Source organism: Cavia porcellus, unplaced genomic scaffold (genome assembly GCF_034190915.1).
Source record: "Cavia porcellus strain 051 isolate PalLab524CR breed Dunkin Hartley unplaced genomic scaffold, mCavPor4.1 scaffold_8, whole genome shotgun sequence".
Classification (NCBI taxonomy): domain Eukaryota; kingdom Metazoa; phylum Chordata; class Mammalia; order Rodentia; family Caviidae; genus Cavia; species Cavia porcellus.
In genome coordinates, this window is record NW_026947491.1 from 42,642,772 (window position 1) to 42,662,071 (window position 19,300).

General features: G+C 37.7%; 1 protein-coding gene across 5 annotated transcripts in view; it reads right to left on the bottom strand.

Annotated features, from left to right (window-relative positions):
- Positions 1–19,300, bottom strand: part of Tfcp2 (transcription factor CP2) — a 55,031-nt gene that overhangs the window by 18,315 nt on the left and 17,416 nt on the right. For all 5 annotated transcript variants that reach the window (XM_063254749.1, XM_063254748.1, XM_063254750.1 and 2 more), the window contains 4 exons: positions 11,584–11,735; positions 10,802–10,878; positions 9,560–9,665; positions 3,901–4,007 (listed from right to left, as the gene is read on the bottom strand). In XM_063254749.1, coding sequence (XP_063110819.1) covers positions 3,901–4,007; positions 9,560–9,665; positions 10,802–10,878; positions 11,584–11,735 — 442 coding nt within the window. The remainder of the gene's footprint in view (positions 1–3,900; positions 4,008–9,559; positions 9,666–10,801; positions 10,879–11,583; positions 11,736–19,300) is intronic.

Sequence of the window (19,300 nt, forward strand, 5' to 3'; positions counted from 1 at the left end):
AGCATCAGAAATAAAAAGCTATATGAGCAACAATGTAAACACAAACAAAAGTCTACCACAAAAATAATCTTTGCTTCAATTGTCACACCCAACACAGTCTTCACACGTGACAACTCCATGTTCCATATACACATATTGCTTACACTGACAGCACATGTTCTTAGCTTTCCTTTCCTATGCAGCAGGCCATTCTGTGTGTGTGTGTGTGTGTGTGTGTGTGTGGTACCGGGGATCGAACTCATGACCTTATGTTTGCCAGGCAGGCTCTTAGGCCACTGAGCTAAATATCCAGCCCAAGCAGACCATTCTTGTCACCTCTCTTCTCTTCCTGTTCTGTCAGGAGATTCCTGCTATGTTGTACAACATGCACTTAGCAAGCAAATAAGATGTCAATAAAATATCAAGTGTGCAACGAATACTTAGAATAAACATCAACATTTTCTCATCTGGTGTATACTTTCTTACAAGATCTACAAGATAACATGAAAAGAAAACCGATGTGAATGACAATAAAAATACCAATAGAACTCTACAACAAAAATAATCTTTGCCTCAATTGTTACACTCAACATAGTCTTCACATAAGAAAATTGCATGTTCCATAGATAAGCATCACTTACATGGATAGCACAGATGTTTTGTTTTCCTGTCCTTTCTTGTGGGGCACAGCTGACATCTTTTTGGTTTTCCTGTTATGCTGTACCTGCCTGTTCACTTTTGAGTTCACCAGTGTGGTCTACAATTTTTTTATATAGTTCCCTGGGCAGAAACATTTTATTTTTCCTTTACTGTAACAGAGCTCTTGTAAGTTCCAGTTCCAATCCTCTAGGAAGATTTCTCCATGCTATTTTGCACTTGTTATTTTCTTTGTAAATTATCAAACTATTTATGCCACACGTTTAGGATAGAGTAAAATGAAACCATTGGCCAAACCATTGCTTTGTGTTTCAAATGACATCATAGTTACTACATAACTCATCAACAATATCTATTCTGCATTTGGTTTTGCTACAGAAAGTTTCCATCACAGTCTTCTGTTTTGTCCAATGTTTCCCTATCAATATTTCCATCATGGTGAAATGTTGATATCATCAGTACCAGTTCATTTTTCTTTGCCATATACAAGGCCAATATAAATCTCTCTGAAATCCGAAGACTGTACTATATAATTCTGTTTTGAAACTGCAACATTTCATTTGGAATTTCTGCACTGGTCAACTTGTGCTCGGTTTGCAAATGTAATGTCAATTGGAAATTGGTAAACCAACTGTTTGGGAATGGGAACAACAAGTCTGTTCACAACATCATCCATTAATGCAGTTTATTACTATAACTGATGGCTAAGTTCCAGGAAAAATTTCTAAACTGACAGCAGAATAAGTCTTTACATCTACAAAGGTATAAATTTTTATGCCATACTTTGACCCACTGCTCTTCTGTAGGTCTTTTATATTCCTGTGATTATGATAAGAAATCCCTACTAAGTACAGAAGACCTATAAATGCTTTCAGCTCAGCTAATGAGGCTAATGAGACTTTTTTTTAAATATGGCTGTTGGTCCATACAAACATTTTACCTTATCTCAGTCTTTGGCTATTTCACAGCATCTTGTAGCTTCACCTGCTACAATTTCTATCACTGAATGGCAGTGCAGGCAATCTGTCCAAAACATTTCACTCTTGCCAAGCTCCTTACTGTATTTCCAGACCTAGTTCTAACATTGGATTGTTCCAGTTGGTTGCATGACTATGTTGTAACACTTCAACTAGTCATATATGTACTCACATTGTGTTTTCTTCGTCATCTGAACCAAGGTGTGTGTTCCTTGTGTCCATTATCAGTTGATTTTTGCCGCATCTCACTGTCACAGGAACCTTGGCTCACAGGGCCAACATCAAAGTCATCATCATCATCCACCCACACCACTCTTCTGTTGTGAAATCATGTATTTTTCCATAATGGATCACTGTCATTATCCATGCATGAGTACTCTGATGATTCACTTTTGACCTCCTCTAAAACTTACAAATGTGGTTTTTCATGTGCCATTGTACCAAATTGGGCTACTTCTACCAGAATAATCAAAAGACAACTTTTTTTTGAATTTTTAGACAATGTCTCACTATGAAGTTCAGACTGCCCTTGAACTCACTGTGATCCTCCTGTACAGTCTCCCAAGTGCTGCAATTAGAGGACTGTGCCTTCACACTCAACAAGTAAACTTTCTTTTGAAACAAATCCTAGAGTGGTGTGGGTGTATTATATGTCTGTGATGCTCAGGTAAACCTACACAAAAACCTGTTCCATAGAACATCATGTGGGTATAAATCCTGGTTTGAAACTTTTGTACATATTTTATCTTTGCACCAAGTGAGTAAACACATAGATTGCTTCCTGTATCCCTCAGGCAAAGGTACGGAGATGTACAACTGGCTACCATTACAATGAAGTAAAACTTTACAGCAGAAAAGTAAGAGATGGGTTTGTGGGACACAATGTTATGCTCTATGGGTTTTTAATAGGCATTTATGAATACCTACAAAAAAAACTTTTTCTCTTTTGATCTTTGAAAAAAGCTTAAATGACTTACAAATAAAAGTGAACACACAGACCAAAGGTTATCAAAAGCTACTATGAATGGCTGGTGATGCATCTCAATGATAGAGCAATTGTCTAGCATGCTCAAGGTCTTGGGTTCAATACCCAGTGACACACATACACACACGTACATGCACATACACACGTAAACACACACACAAAGGCATTCAGAGAAATGTCTTTATGGTAGATTTTTAGAAAGAGGAAGCACAATCGATGCAGAGAAAGTTGTAAATAAGAAGGCTCACAGAAACAGGAGGGGAAATATCTGCTTGGCTATTAATAAAGTGTAAGACTGTTTTTTGTTTGTAGTGCTGGTGATTGAACCCAGGGTATCATGCATACAAGGCAAGTGCTGTTCCACTGACCCACACCCCACCTTAAAACTGGTAAATATTAATAGTTGAGCTTTGCCTGACTGATCACTAGCCTAGGTAAATTACTTGATCTCTCTAGGCCTCATAAGTCTTAAAATATATATATTATGTATATAATATCTTTTTTTTTTCTTGGTACCAGGGATTGAACTCACGACTTCATGCTTGCCAGGCAGGCTTACACCACTGAGCTAAATCCCTGAGTCTAAGCCTCATTAGTCTTAAAATCACATATGCAAAGTGTTTACTTAATACAATGTCTACTTAAGTGTTAAGTACTCAAAGAACTATTAATTATCATTATTATAAAAATTTTTGAAGAATCTACCCAAAGGATATAATCAGACATGCAAATCAATTTTTATTGTTTTGACACAGGGTCTTAAACTCACTATGTGGTCCAGCGTGGCCTTCAACTCAAGGAAATCCTCCTGCCTTAGCATCCCAAGTGCTGGAATTAACAGGCATGCACCACCACACTTGGTGCAAATCAAAATTTAAGTTTGTAGTGCAAGGCCCAGTACCAAAACAACAACAACAACAACAACAAAAAGTATACAGATATTCAAAATAACCTTATGGGTAACAATGAAAAACTGTAACAATTTATATGCTACATAATTGTTAAGTGAGTTATGGTAAAAAGAATTATAAGCATTTGGAGAGATAATAAATAAATTGAAGTAATTAGAAAAGCAATCTGAAAACTCAGGGCATAGCACATTTTGAGGACTCTGCACCTGATAGACTAGAACCTCAGATGTGCAGATAGGATGTAAACCTACACAGCATACATGAGATCCTGGGTTTAATCCCCAACATCAAAAACTTTAAAGATTTCAAATGTACAACATCTTATCTTTCAAGAAACTAACTGGCAGTGACGAATATTGTTTAGAACTGAACCACATCTACAGTGCCTTACCTGAATAAACACAGATGTCCTCTTTGCAGGGTCCCATAGGAACTCCACTGTATTTAACTGGGTTGGATTAGCCCTAGGATCGATGATACCCACAGACATTGGGATATCTGAGAAACAAAACAGTAATCACTGAGAACAATACTGAGAGTTGTTTATTTTTATTTTTTGAGATGAGGTCTCACTATACTGCCCAAACAGGTCTCAAAATCTTGCTCTCAAGAAATTTTCCTGCCTCTTAAGTAACTGGGTACAAACCAGCACATCCAAAGTTACTCAATTTTAGGTGAGAAAGCACTGGTTCTTGTATCACTAACCTCTAGTTACTGAGATTCTTGTGTATCAAATCCTAAACTCCTTTTCTACCAACAAAAAATGTTAGATTGTTAAGCATTCTCCTCCTAAGAATCCTTTCTCCAATTTTTAAAATTTTTTTTGTTTTAGAAAGGATAAAACATAATAAAACCAATCAAACCACTGTAAGAGGTACTGGCCTAAAAATATTACAAAATTAACAATAGTTAACCATAATGCCTTTTGATGTCTTCAAAATAGCTGTACCTTCAGATATATTAAAAATCAAACAAACAGAACAAGATATAACCAATAAAATCAAACCAGTGAATGCAATAAACCACTTCAAAACCAGCTCATAGTAAATCCAAAATTGCTACCATAATGTATCTTGTTATATTTGAAACAGCTACTCCTGCAATCAGATTGGACACAATCAAACAAAAGAGAGTAAAACCCAGCCCAACAAAACAATGGAAACGATACAGGACTTCCAAAACAAGACCAAAACAAAACAATGGCTGCAACCCTAAGAAGGAGATCGCACTGCTTACCACTATCCTCTGAACCCATGGTCAGAGCACTGGCTCTACACCTGCAAGGTCATTGAAACAACAAAGCACTACAGGCATCCAATTGCATTTCACCTCCACAGCTATCATCACAGCCTGTTTCTCCTGATATGATCGTCGCTTATTGGGGGGGGGGGGGGGGGAATATGCTACTTCTTGTTTGCCAGCCGGTGCCCAGAAGGGGCTGGGGTCTGGCTGTTCCAGTCTAGCAGGGACATGCTTATGACGCTGCTTCCCAGACTGGCTTTGCTTGCTCACTGATGTGTTCTTTGTTTTTCTACCCCTAGTCTGCAAATGACCCTTTCTCCACTTTTAAATTGTTAAAATAAGACAATTTAAGGCAGTTTCCTTTCAATTTGCCCAAAAAAAAAAAATCTATTTAAATCAGGCATGACTGCACACAGCTGTAATCCCAGCACTTGGGAGGTGGAAGCAGGAAGGTCATTATGAGTCAAAGGCCAGCCTGCGCTATACAGGAAGTTCAAAGCCAATCTGAACTGAACTACATAATGAGACCTTGACTCAAAATAAAAACATATATATACTTAAAGGTGGACTGGGTCTACAAACTAGTTCTCCTACCATGAAAACTGTAATTTATAATGCGTTTCCCGTACAGTCTTAAGATCAATGTTATGGCTAGAAGCATAATAAGAGGACTACTGTAGACATGTCAAGCACAGTGTCTGTACAACAGCATAAAGTATTATTTCAAAGACAGAAACAGGAAAATTTTAACACAAAGACTGATGCTGACTTACCAAGTTATTAAATAATCTTATAACACAATAACGAATCTTATACTCAGGAACAGAGTAACATTTACTGGGTTTCAGTAAAACTTTGACTCTTATTCCACCTAGCACATACCCAAATATCATTCCTTGGCTTCTAATAGTCAAGTTAAGAGATAAGGCTAGGTGATATTTTTATTATTATAAATGTGTGATAAGTACACTACTATTTTGGCATCAATGATTCAAAGAAGAAATATTAAGTAGGGAGCCAGGGAAAGAGCTCAGTGGCATAAGCACCTGCCTGCCAAGCACAAGATCCTGAGTTTGATCCCCAGTACCAAAAAAAAAAAAAAGAAAGAAAGAAGGAAATATTAAGTAGGTCCTACTCTACAGGGTTGATTGTGTTTGATTCATTTTAAGGTCAATATATCATACAGGTCTCAGAATATCTGTATAAGAAGCACAATTTTCTCAGGTAAAATTAGAAGTACTTAAATTAGTGTAGCTACTATGTTTATGATAAAAATATTAACCAACTGGAGATGGTGGAATTAAAAGTACATTAAGGAGGGCTGGGTATGGCTCCATGGTAAAGTCTGTGCCTAGTATGTACAAGACCCTGAGCTCGATCTGCAGCACTGCCAAAAAAAAAGCAAAACAAAATAAAAACGGACCCTCAAAAATAGAGACTGATGTATATTTGTAAAGATCCCCCCCTTACACCCTATTACTTAGAAAAGGCAAATTCTGCGAGGCAAATAGAAAAAAACTAAACTGCAAACCAAGAAACACAGATTCCAATCCCAGAACATCCATTTTAGCTAATGGCATACAACTAATCTGGTCCATCAGGCACTAGTAAAACCAAGGAACTATCATCATGTTGGTGAAAAAACTTAGCCCCATTTACATACCACTCAAACAAAAATCAGAGCTCAACAGCCAAAGAAATCCATAAAAACGAAAGTTGGATGATCCCATTCTTTCTGACCTGAAATGAACTACAAAGCTACACTTACTAAAATGATCTGGGTACAGTGGCATATGGCTGTAATCCTAGCACTCTGAAGCAAGAGGATCACAAGTTTAAGCCCAGGCTGGGTCACTCAGCAATTTAATGAAATCCTGTCTCAAAATAAAAAATTTTTAAAAAGAGATGAAGCTGTAGCTCATTGTAAAGGCTCTGGGTTCAATACTCAGTACTGTCCAAAAAAAGCTATTTTAGCCAGGCATGGTGATACATATCTGTAATTCTGACATTTAGAAGGCTGAGGTAGAAATATCACAAATTCAAAGCCAGAATGGGCTATCATAGCAAGTTCAAAGTCAATCTGGACTGTATAGTAACATCCTATCTCAAACACTAGCCCACCCAAAAACACACCCCAACGTGGCATGGTATAGGCACGAAGATCAACATATTGCCATGTGAGTTGGTGCACTTTTATACATTTGCAGTTCCAGCTACTTGTGAGGTTAAGATAGGAAGATCGCAAGTCAGCCTGGGAAACACAGACGATCCTGTCTAAAAAAGAAAAAAAAAGACATACAGACAAGTGGAGTAGAATAAAAAGTCCAGAAATAAGTCAAATATATGGTCAAATAAATTTCCACAAGGATGCTAATACTCTTTCAGCTTTTCTCACAGATGGTATTAGGATACCTATTCACATGCAAAACAATGTTGGCCCCTTGTACCACATATAAAAATGGATTCCAAAGTCATCCATGACCTGAATGTAAGGCCTAGAACTATAAAAGTTTTAGATGAAAACATAGAAAGAAAGCTATGTAACATCAGATTTTTAATATTTCTTAGAAATGACACCACAGGGAGCTCCAGTGGCACAACTGATTAGCGCGCAGTGCTTAGATAGAAACGACACCATAAGCACAGTAAATTTAGAAAACAGATAAATTAAGACTGCCCCAAATTCAAAGCTTTTTTTTTTATTGTTTGTCTTTAGAGATGAGGTTTTGCTATGTAGTTCAGGCTAGCTCTGAAATCACTATGTAACCCAGGTGGACCTAGAACTGGCAATAATCCTCCTGCCTCAGCTTCCGAAGTGCTGGAAATATAGGCATGCACCAACCACACCCACTTAAATTCAGAAGTTTGTACATCAAATGACATTATGAACATAGTGAAAAGGCAATCCATGGAATGGGACAAAATATTTGTGCATGATTTATCTGATATGGGATTAACATTCAGAATATATAAAGAATTTATATGAGGCTGGGGATTTAGCTCAGTGGCATAAGCACCTGCCTTCCAAGTGCACGGTTGTGAGTTCAATCCCCAGAACCGATTTAAAAAAAAAATTTTTTTTTAATTTAAAAAAAAAAGAATTTATACAATGACAATCACCACAAAACCATTTGAAAATAGGAAAAAGTCTTACATAGATGGTTCCAAAAAAAGATGCACAAATGGTCAATAAGCATATGAAAAAATATTCAGTTCAGTAATCATCAGGGAAAATTGAATCAAAATTACAAAGAGACACCATTTCACGCACATTAGGATAGCTACAACAAAAAAAATACACAGTCAGGCTGGGGTGTAATTTAGTGATAGACTGCTTGGCTAGCACGCATGAGTCCCTGGGTTGATCTCAGTACCACAAAGGAAGAAAGAGAGGGAGGGAGGGAAGAAAGAAGAGGAGGAGGAAGAAAGGAGAGGAGAAGAGGAGGAAAGAAAAACCAAAAACTTTGAACATACTGGTAGGAATGTAAAATGAGCAATTATTGTAGAAAATACTATAGCTTTTCCTTGAAAAAATTAAAAATAGAATTACCATACGATCCAACAATCTCACTTCTGAGTATACAGCCAAAGGAAATAAAAGCAGAGATTCAAACACATTTGTACATTCATGTTCATAGCATCATTCATTATTTATAATACTCAAAAGGTAGAAGCAATCCTAGCATTTATTAACAGAAAAATAGGTAAACAAACTGTTATATATATTTATATACATATAATATATATCATATATAATATATATATGTACATTTCAGCCTTGAAGAGGAAGAAAATAGTGTGTGTGTACATGTGTGTGTGTGTTGCTAAAGAAAGAACCCAGGCTCTCACACACCTGCTAGGCAAGTGCTATACCACTGAGTTATATCCCCATCTTTTTTATTTTGAGACAGGATCTAAGTCTCCCAGGTTGCTTCAAACTTGTGACCCTGATCCTCCAACCCAAGCCTCCTCAGTAGCTAAGATTACTATGCCCAGCAAGAAAGGAAATTCTGATGTATATGTTACAACATGGTGAAACTTGAAGGCATAGCTAAGTAAATGAAGGTAATCACAAAACAACAAATAATACATGGTTTCATTTATATATACCTGGATTAATCCAATTCATAAAGACAGACAGATCAGTGGTTACCAGGGGTTGTGGGGATAAACACATTGACTAATAGATATAGATTCAATTTTGCAAGATAAAAAAATTCTGGAGATAGATGGTAATGGTAGTTATACAACAAGTGAATGTGTTTAATGACCTGAACTGCAAGATGGCTAAAATGTTACATTTTGTTATACCTTACAACAATTTTAGATGCATGGGTTTGAGACAGGGTCTCACAATGTAGGGCAGGTTAGCCTTGAACTCGCTTAAGCAGGCCACACTGGTCTCAAATTCATGGTGATCCTCCCGTCTCAGCCTCCCAAGCACTAGGACTACAGGCGTGCACAGGCGGCCATTGTAACAAATTATACTGAATGCCATTACAATTTAAAAACAAAACAAACCAGGCTGAAGTAATGGATATAAATGTTATGGATAGGCTCATGATGTAGTTCAGTGGTAAAGCACCTGTGTGGCAAGCTTGAGGCCCTGAGTTCAATTCTGAATACCAAAAAAAAAACAAAAAGGAATCAAAGTGTTTATATTTCCAACTTGAATTTTTACATCATCATATAGGCAATGTTAATTAAGTCTCTGAAGCCCAGGAACCAAGGTAAATATCTAGGAAAGAAAATCGACTCTGAGTCTGTGGTTGAAGGCATTTCCTAAGCAACCTATTCTCTTAACTCACCAATGTCAAGGATCCTATCTCCAGGTCGGTTCCACCTCCAGCCCTCTAGCTGCTGATGTTCAGTGTACTGTAGCCTTCTGTCATGGAATACTACACGGAATATACTCTAAAAGGAACAATAAAACTGATTAACAGGATCCCTTAAAAATCAGTGCTGACAAAGGAAACAAGCAGTTACTACCAGTTGGTTTCTAGACACAATTTAAAAGTATGTACCATTTCTCTCTAATACTTGTATTGTTCCAAGCTTTATGATAAATAAGCTGCAGGATAAACTTTATCATTTCACATATAATCTTTGTAGTTAACTGGTATAATTACTTAAATGTTAAAAGACTCCTACATGAAAATGTCTTCCTCCCAGTGCTGGAGATTAAACCCAGGGCCACGCAGTATTCCCACCCCCCACCCCACCCCGGGCACTGGAGGTTAAACCCAGGGCTTCATGCATGTCAAACGACTACTCTACCACTGAGCCACATTTCGCCACATTTCTCCCCTCTGCTTTTTGTGGTTTTGAGACAGCATCCCACTAGGCTTCCCAGGCTAGCCTGGAAATTGTGATACTCTTATCTTAGCTTCCCAAGTGGCTAGGATTACAGGAATGCGCCATTACACCAGGATCTATGTGAAGCATTTCCATGTGCTTCTACTATTACACATGTAACAGCCAGCTCAGCTCTTCATGGATGTATGAAGAACTCACCAAGTTACCTGCTTGCTAACCCATCATACAACCCCTTAAACAATGAGGTATGGGAGGGTCTATTTGTATCAATTTCCCTTTTGTTTCGCTTACTCTTTAGATGTGTCTGTTAATCCCTCTCATCATTTTTTACAGTTTCCAATACAACTCTGTCCCAATTGTGCTGTGAATTCTCAAAATCCTTAAGGTTGGTCTAGACAAAGAGACCCCCTATTCAGATGGTTTCTGTTTTCCTTGCTACTTGGGCTCCAGCTAGCTGAAGAGAAAGTTATCTGAAGATCTGGAGGTGGTTACTTTACTCCACAAAATAGAACTTTACTAAACCACAGGACCACCCTGAATGTGGACCTGTGAGCTTTCTGCAGCTCTGAAAACCCCATGTGAAGCGGGGTGCTTACCCCCCCTAACATATCAGTGTGCTCCTCTTGCCAGCCAAATATGGTACCTGGGATGCCATTGAGCTCTTTACAGAAACAAAAGAATATTAGTCCAAAAAATTACTTATGCAGAAGAATGATTTATTCATTTTCTTTTACCTTCACCAATTTGCCATTAATTTCTGGAAGTTCTCCAAGTTTCCTATTATCTAGCATTCGGATTTCGTAAGACTGTCCTAGAAGAAAATGTAATTACATTATTATACTCATCACAAATTAATCTACCTAGATTCAGAAAGGATAAAATTCAGTTAATTGACTATATAACATTCCTTGTACTAGAAACAACAAAAATAAGCCTTTACCAGATGCTAGGGACTGTGAATACTTTCATACATTATTTCCTGTAACTGATGGAACTTTTGGAGGTATTATCAGTCTCACTGACAGATAAGAAAATTAAAGAATTTTTTAAAACTTGCTAAGACTATAAAACTGCTACATAATAGAGCTGAAGATGAAAATACTTTTCCAGTAATCACTGGAGATGTCCAGGATATATGGATTTAAAAAGGGAGCTCAATAGCTGGGCATGGTGGTGCAGATCTGGGATTCCAGCACTTGGGAGGCTGAGGCAGCAGGACAGCTGCAACTTCAAAGTCAGTTTGGGCTATCTAATGAGTTCTAAGTCAGCCTGAACTACATAGCAAGACCTTGTCTCAAAACACACACAAAAAAGAGGGAGTGCAAAACTAAAATAAGCAGATAAACAAAAAAGCCAGTAATATATATCAAGTGTGACATTAAAACTCAAATCTCTGAAGTAAGGCCTCTAGTCTGACAAGCCCACTAGAAAGATCTAGCTTTTTACGTAAGTGTGTTTCTAGGGACATCAACCCAGGAAGTTTGTAATAATATCAACGAATGAGGAAGCATCTAACCTTGATTGAGGTATGTCAAGGTTTCATCGTGCAGTTTCACGGCTGGAGAAGTGGCAGCGCAAAGCACATACTGGAAAGGTGGGATTTCATTCTCATTATCAGGAGGCAGATTTGACTCTTCTTGTTTAAAAATGGGCAATGCAAGGACATCACTAAAATAAAACAAATGAATAACATAAATATCTGACAATGGGGCAAAAGCGGGTTTAGTAATGAAAAGATTTAACTGCACCTTGCTTTGGAAAGCCTGAAGTATTACTTTGGTCCTTTCATCCAAATCATTCAAATCAGCTCACCTGCTGTGACACTCCCCTGACCACAACAATGTAGGTGATGACAAATAGTCACTGCTAAAACCACCAAGGTGGCCAAAGACACTATTTCGAGGAGCTACAGACAGGGGTTCGTAAAAATTCCCTGAAAATTATATGCAGAATTCCAAAATATAAAGTGAGGATAAAAAAGAGTAAGAATAATTAGGGCTATTATTTGAATTTGGTTTGAGCATGGCCCCCAAAGGTTTTATGCTAGAAGCTTAGTCCTCAGTGCTGAGCTAGTGGAAACTTTAAGGGAGTAAGGCCTGCTGAGCACAGTGGCATCCAGAACTTGAGAAGTTGAGACAGTAGGGTTACTGCAAGTTTGAGGCCAGCCCATGCCCTATAGTGAGTTCAAGGCCAGCCTGAACTACAGAGTGAAACCCATCAGGGACACCACTCTAAGAAGAAGTGAGTGTAGGGCTTGTAGGGCTTGATTAGTTCCTGAGAAAATGAGTTATAGGGAGCTTGGCACTCTCCTTGAGCCTCCATTCTAAATGTATCTCTTGTCAGGCTCAGATTCCTGCAATCCCAGGATTTAGGAGGCAGAGGCAGGAAGATCATTTGAGCCTAAGAGTGGACTACATGGTTCATCTACTATAAAGACTATAACAATTTTTAGGATTCCTTAGAAGTCTCATGAAAAGAACAAACTGATGGCCAGTATACATTTCAAAGTGACACAGCATTCTGTGGAATAAAGCTAATATTGAGATGGTAACATCAGTCATTCTGAGGTGCTAGGGGAAGAGAACTGGAGGAGGTCAGAAGTCCTAAGTTTCAGTTCCTGAAATCTCAGGCAAGGTCCCATTCCTTCAATTACAAAATGGGAATTGCATTTGCTGTCAAGAACAAATACATGAGAAAATATTTGGGGAGTTATAAGATGCTAAAATAGATGTAAGATTAGTAAAAACATGTCCTCGTAAACTCTAGTCATAGATTAGCAGGTTAGAGTATCCTAAGCCTTATCCTGAATGTTGTTTTTTTGAGATAGGATCTTGCTGTAATTCAGACTGGCCTGTAACTCATGGTGAACCTCCTGCCTTTGCCCCCTAAGTGCTGGGATTACAGGCACGCACAATGCCCAGCTCACATCCTAAATCTTGATCACTAGCTACCCTAATTTAATATCAGTCTTAAAAATTATGCTAAATTATAGATGATTTCCAATGATCTCAAAACAAAACATGAAATTCTTAAAATGAAATATATTCTATTCTGAGAAAAATATGTAACGATACTATTACAAGAGCTAAAATGAAAGACTGACAGCTCAAATATTGGCAAGGAGGTAGAGCGACCAGACCCTCATATTTTGCCAATAGAAACGTAAAATGATAGATATAACTTTTAGAAAAAGTGTTAGTTGTTTCTTGTAAGATTACTAGTATTAGTATTAGTATTATTTTGGTACTGGGGGTCAAACGATCTTGCACTTGCCAGGCAGGTGCTTATGCCACTGAGCTAAATCCCCAGCCTCTTATAAAATTAAATACATACTTGTACTTTGATCCAGCAGTTCTACTTGTGGGTATTTATGCAAGAAAAATGAAAGCATAAGTCCATTCTAAGACTTGTATTGTCACTGATCACACATAAATGCAAAAAATGAAAGAGAGGAACTCAAACGTTCACAATTAAGAGAACCAGTACACAAACTATGTTTGTATTCACACAACAGACTACAACTCAGCAACAGAGGACTGCAACAACACAGATAAATAAATCTCAAATACAATGCTCAACAGAAGAAGCTAGACAAGGGACTAGGGGAGTAGCTCAGTGGAGATGCACTTGCTTCGCAAGTATGAGGAACTAAGTTTGAACTCCGATACTGCAAAAAAGAAAGGAAAAATAAAAGCGAAGGATTTAATTTTGTTTTTAGTTCTAAAAAGCTAGGCATAATGCGTAATGTATGATTCAATTACATGACACTCTTCTATTTATGTGACACTGTACAGCTGGTAAAACTAAAGAGAACAATGGTTCCCTGGCCAAGCACAGACTCTCTTGGAAGGGATATGGTAACTTTTGGGGATGACAAAAAAAATGTTTTATGCTATGATCGGAGTGTGCTCCATGGTTCTAACTGTACAGCTTAAATCGGTGTATTTCAATGTATACGAACTCTATGTTAAAAAAACTGAATAGAGGAAAGGAATGAGTGAGAGTATAAATCAGTATAGCATGTGAATGATCTTAAAGCAGGGAGATGAGTACAAAAGGCTTCCTCAAATTATTCACTTCATTTTGTGCATTTCTTATGAACAAAGCTTTTCATAAAAAATATATATAAGCCATAGGGTACATCTAGATACAAAGGGAAAGAAATAGAGTACCTGATGCAAACAACTGAGACTCTTCTAAAAGATTAGAAGAGGTCTAGTAATTCTTTTCAATATTCTCCACATTCAAAATGGAATATATGCAAACTTTTAAATATAATTTAAACATTACACTTATAAACCAAGATCAAATTTTACTATATACAGATGAAAAAGCAATTCCTTACACCCACCTGTATCCCCAGCAGTATACATTCCCTTCCGAAAGTACATTAGATTATAGGGTAATTAATTTGTGCAGTCAAAAACACTACTGATAGAAGATTGATTATATTCATGTGACTTTCTTTGGGCAGTGCTGGGAATTAAAATGTAAATCTTAAAAACCACATTATAAATTCTTATTTAAAAAAAGAAACAGCAAATGTTATGATCATTGGCCAAGACACACAGTTGTAGTAATATCTAAATTTAAGATGGGATGCACACTAAAAAAGGAAGGAAGAAAAAAGAAATTTTTCTTTCTCTGGATGTCTAAATAGCAAGGTTATAAGAATATATGTTATTATTTGAATCCACTTAGCCTAGATGTGTATGTTTTTAAATAGTTTCTACTTGCCAAAAGAAAGCCCAGAAATACAAAAGGTGCTTTTCTGTTCTTTAGGCATAGAGACGTGTGTGCTGCTCATAAATGGAGTTTTGAGTGGAGAGAGTGGAGGGTCCTTCTTCCTTTCATATCACTGGGTTAGATGAAATATACTGTAACTCCCTGGAGAAAATTCAAAACTATAGAAGCACAGTATATTCTAGAAAAGTATTGTGTCTCAAGTCTACTTCTCAAAATCAGGAGCTCCCTCTGTAGGATTCCCACAACAGTATAGAAAATGAAGAAAATATCACAAATCTTTAGAGACACAGCATCAGTCATTGGACGACTTTACTGCCATGTTATTCTCAAATATACCACAATGCATAATTTCTTGAAAGATTAATGAAGATTACCAGGAATTACAGAAAATAGTATTTTGCAACGTAGTAACAGCTCAACTCTTTAGGAAAGTAGAAGCAGTGATGGCAACCTAAATGTTTAGAGTTTCAGTAATAACAAACGGCTGGGTGTGCCATTGGTTTGCCACCACTGGTATTATTTTTTCTTCTTCTCAAATTTTTTTTATTTTTTCTTCTTCTAGCCAGACAAGGTTAACAGATAGGAACAGGGCCTTGACTCAGCATCATGTGTTTGGCTTTACACTGAACACTCCATGACTAAGCAAAGCACTGTCACTTGGACTAGAATTTTTTTTAATTATTCCAAAAGTTACTGCTAAAATTAACTCAAAATAGTATACCCAATCCAGATGTCTAAAACTGTATTTCCTGACCAAAGATTTTAAGTCCCAAATAAATGTGAATTATTCATATCTTTGCTATATTGCCCTTCTTTAACTCCAGAGTGGGATCAAAGAATAGCATTCAGTTCTACATTCTTAGAGAGGGAAGCTAAAGATCACTGTGAATAGCTGTAGGTCCATGCTTATTTCAAAACAAAAACAGCTGGGTGTGGTGGCTCACGCCTGTAATTCCAGCACGTGGGAGGCAGAGGCAGTAGGATGGTTTGGGAGTTCAAGACCAGCCTGGGCTACAAAGTGAGCTCAAGGCCAGCCTGAACTGCATAGAGAGACCTTGAATCAAAAAGACAAAAATAAAAAATAGTAAGTAAATAAATGTATAAATTGAGAATATGTTTAAAATATGCATTCCTAACTGGAAACCCACAGTTTAGAATGGAGGGATAGCAGAAAACATTTGAGTAGAATAAAGAGAAGAACAGAAGCAGTGTCAGGAGCGAGCAGATTCTACAAAGGTTTGCGGCATGTTCCCTTGAACACTTTCTACTAATTCATCCCTGTATAATCTCCCTTCACACCTACAAGTTGCTGAGGTGCTGTCTTTAAAAAGAGCCTTGAAAAGGGGCAGAGAGAGATTTAAAGAGTTTTTACCTGGCATAAGCAAAATAGTAAATAGCAACTAAGAAAGAAACTAACTTGAGATCTTCAGACTTCGAGCTTCAATTTTCTCACTGGCAAGCCTCATTTAGCATTCACTACATGATAAAGCATGCTAATTTTTAGGTCAGCTACAGCTCAAAAAGGCAAGCCACATCCAGTAAATAATTGATAGCAACAACTTTAAAGATGAGAGATACTAAAAATTATAGTTGAGCTGGGCATAGTGACACATGTCTGTAATCTCAGCACTCTAGGAGTTTGAGGCAGGAGGATGGCAAGTTCAAGTCCAACCTGGGTAATTAAAGACCTAATGAGACTCTGCCTCAACATTAAAAATGAAAGAAAGACAGAAGGAAAAAAAGAAATAGAAAGGGTTCTCTGTATATCCAGAGACAGGGCCTCTATATTGTCCATGCTGCTCTTGAACTCACTATGCAGCCCAGCCTGGCCTCAAACTCACAATCCTCCTGCCACTGCCTCCCACAAGCTGGGATTACAGGTGTGCATAAATGACACCTGGTTTGTTACAGCAGTAATTTTACTATAGTTTTGTTTAACAGAAGAAAGTAGGCTAATTTCCTGGGATTTGTAGGAAGGAAAAAAGGCCAGATCAGAGAGGTGATCTGGAAAGCAGATAAGGCCAAAGTTTTAACAGGAAGTCACTGAGATTTCCTAACTACCCAGTAAACACAAAACTTAAGTTTATCTTGTAGGTAGGCCCAGGTATCCTCTATAACAAGTAATGATAAAAAAAAGTTTCCACTATTGAAAAATCTCATTCAACTAAAAACCAGCACTTAAGGTATTAAAGTCTACCTTGCTTTATCACCCAGAAAGTACAAGTAATAAACAGAATAAGAAAAAAGTGATCAGAAAAGTGGAGAGCCTCAAAAGACAATAACCAAGCCCAGGGACGGAGCCCATTTGCAATCACAGCACTCTGGGAAACTGAGGCAGGAGGTTGGCAATATTGAAGCTTATCAGCCTGGGCAATTTAGTGATTTAAGGAAACTGCCTCAAAATAAAAAATAAAAAAGTGCTAAGGACACAGCTTGATGTGGAGTATTTATTTTTAAAAAAAGCAGTAATCAAGTCAGATGGAAAGAACATGGCACATGGCCACTGTGGCCTCTGGGCTCAGAGAACAGGCTTCACGCAGAGCAGGGGTAGAACCTAAGCCCATTATCTGAGTTGCTAAAAGAGAAGACAACAGAACCAAGGTTCAAAAATGAAATTCTGACATTATCTAAGGTTCAAAAATGAAAGTCTCACATTATCTGAGATAAAGGAAAAAAGCAAGTTAATGAAACAAAACAGAAATGAGGCGTGGTGGTACAAGCTTGGATTTCTGAGCTTAAGGAGTCTGGGGCAGGAGAATCCCAAGTTCCAAGCTAGCCTGGGAAACTTAGTCTCAAAATAAAAAATAAAAAAAAAGATCCTGGGATATACTTCAATTCAAAGGCCCTGGGTTCAATCCCCAGTACTGAAAGAGAAATGGAGACAGAGACCGCAAGAGAGAGAGGAATAAAAATGGTGTCAAACATGCTGAGACCTACAGAAAAGGCAGGCAAGCACAAGCTCACTCTTCAATGTAATTACTAACTAATATGAAGCAGACAGAAGAATCTCTCAACTCCTTTCTTCCTCCCTCCCTCCTTTCCTTCCTATGTATGTGTGAGGGGCAGGGAGGGTAGCAGGGATTAAATTCTGGGCTTCACACATGGAAGGCAAGTGTTCCTACCACTGAGCTACAGCGACATCCCTTTTTATTTTTATTTCTGTTTTTATTTTTATTTTGAGACAGCATCTCCAGCAATTGCCCAAGCCTCCCTTAAATTTGCAATCTTGCAACCTCAACCTCCAAGTAACTGGCATCAGGAGCATGCACCACTATGTCTGTCTGGCTGCTTCTAGGTTTTCTGTCCAAACATTCATCTTGAAAGCAGGAAGAAAAGAACAGTTGTTAGAAAAACTCAATTAATGACCAAGATAAATAAAGAGAGTATCAAAGAGGGCCTTGCATATCTAAACAAATTAAAAAGAAAAACAGAACAGAACAGATGTCTCTTGGATGAATTATGTACCAGGAAAATTAAATAATCCAAGGATAAGATCTATGAATAACACTATGTAAATTCAGTCAAATTTCATAATTCTAATGATGCCAAATATTACACTAAGCTTTTATATATGTGGTAGCTATATTAATTTATTTAATTTTATTTTATTGGGTCTTGTTGTTTTGCTTGTTTGTTGTTGTTGTTTTTTCTTTTTTTCTTTTTTTTTTTTGAGACAGTCTTGCCTTGTAGTTTAGGCTGGCCTTGAATTCAATATGTAGCCCAGGTTGGCCCTGACGATTAAGCCAAATGTCTTCTGGTAACTAATCTCCAGAGATGGTCTCTGATGCCCTGAATCCCCTGTCTTAGCTTTCACAGCCATCCTTCCATGCTGAACCTGGGCTGGGGAGCTATTTTAACAAGAGTGGAAGAAACCATCATGCCAGTTCCATTCTTTAGACTAATCCTCGAGGGGAGTTTATTTTCTCCTTCACACTTCTGGAAACCCTGAACTTCATAGCTAAGAAGTCTGTGGTTTTAAGCAGGAACCTAGACATATTTTTCTATGATCTGTTGGCCATTTCAGAGCATTAGAAATGTAATGGTTTCACTGAAGAGGAATGAAAAAAAAAAAAAAAAGAAATGTAATGGTCAATTCCTTAGAAAGAAACAGCTAATTTTAAAAAATGTTAAGCCAGATATGATAATGCTGGCCTGTAATTCCAGTACTCCGTAGGCTGAGACAGGAAGACTGCTATAAGTTCCAGGCCAGCCTAGGCTGCAAGGTGCATTCAAGGCCAGTTTAAACTACGTTATAAGACCATGTCTCAAATAAAAAATGAATTAAAAAAAGTACGGCCACTCTGCTGGAAGCAACATACAGAAAAAGAGACTCAGACCACAGAGAGAGACAGAGAAAGAGAAGGAGGGAAGGAGGAAGGTAGAGGGAGGGAAGCAGAGAGACAGAGAGCGATGGAGAGAGAGCGCAAACATGAGCTATGTCAGGGTCCCAGCAGCAGCAAGCACCATACACAAGAGTGAGCCCTCCT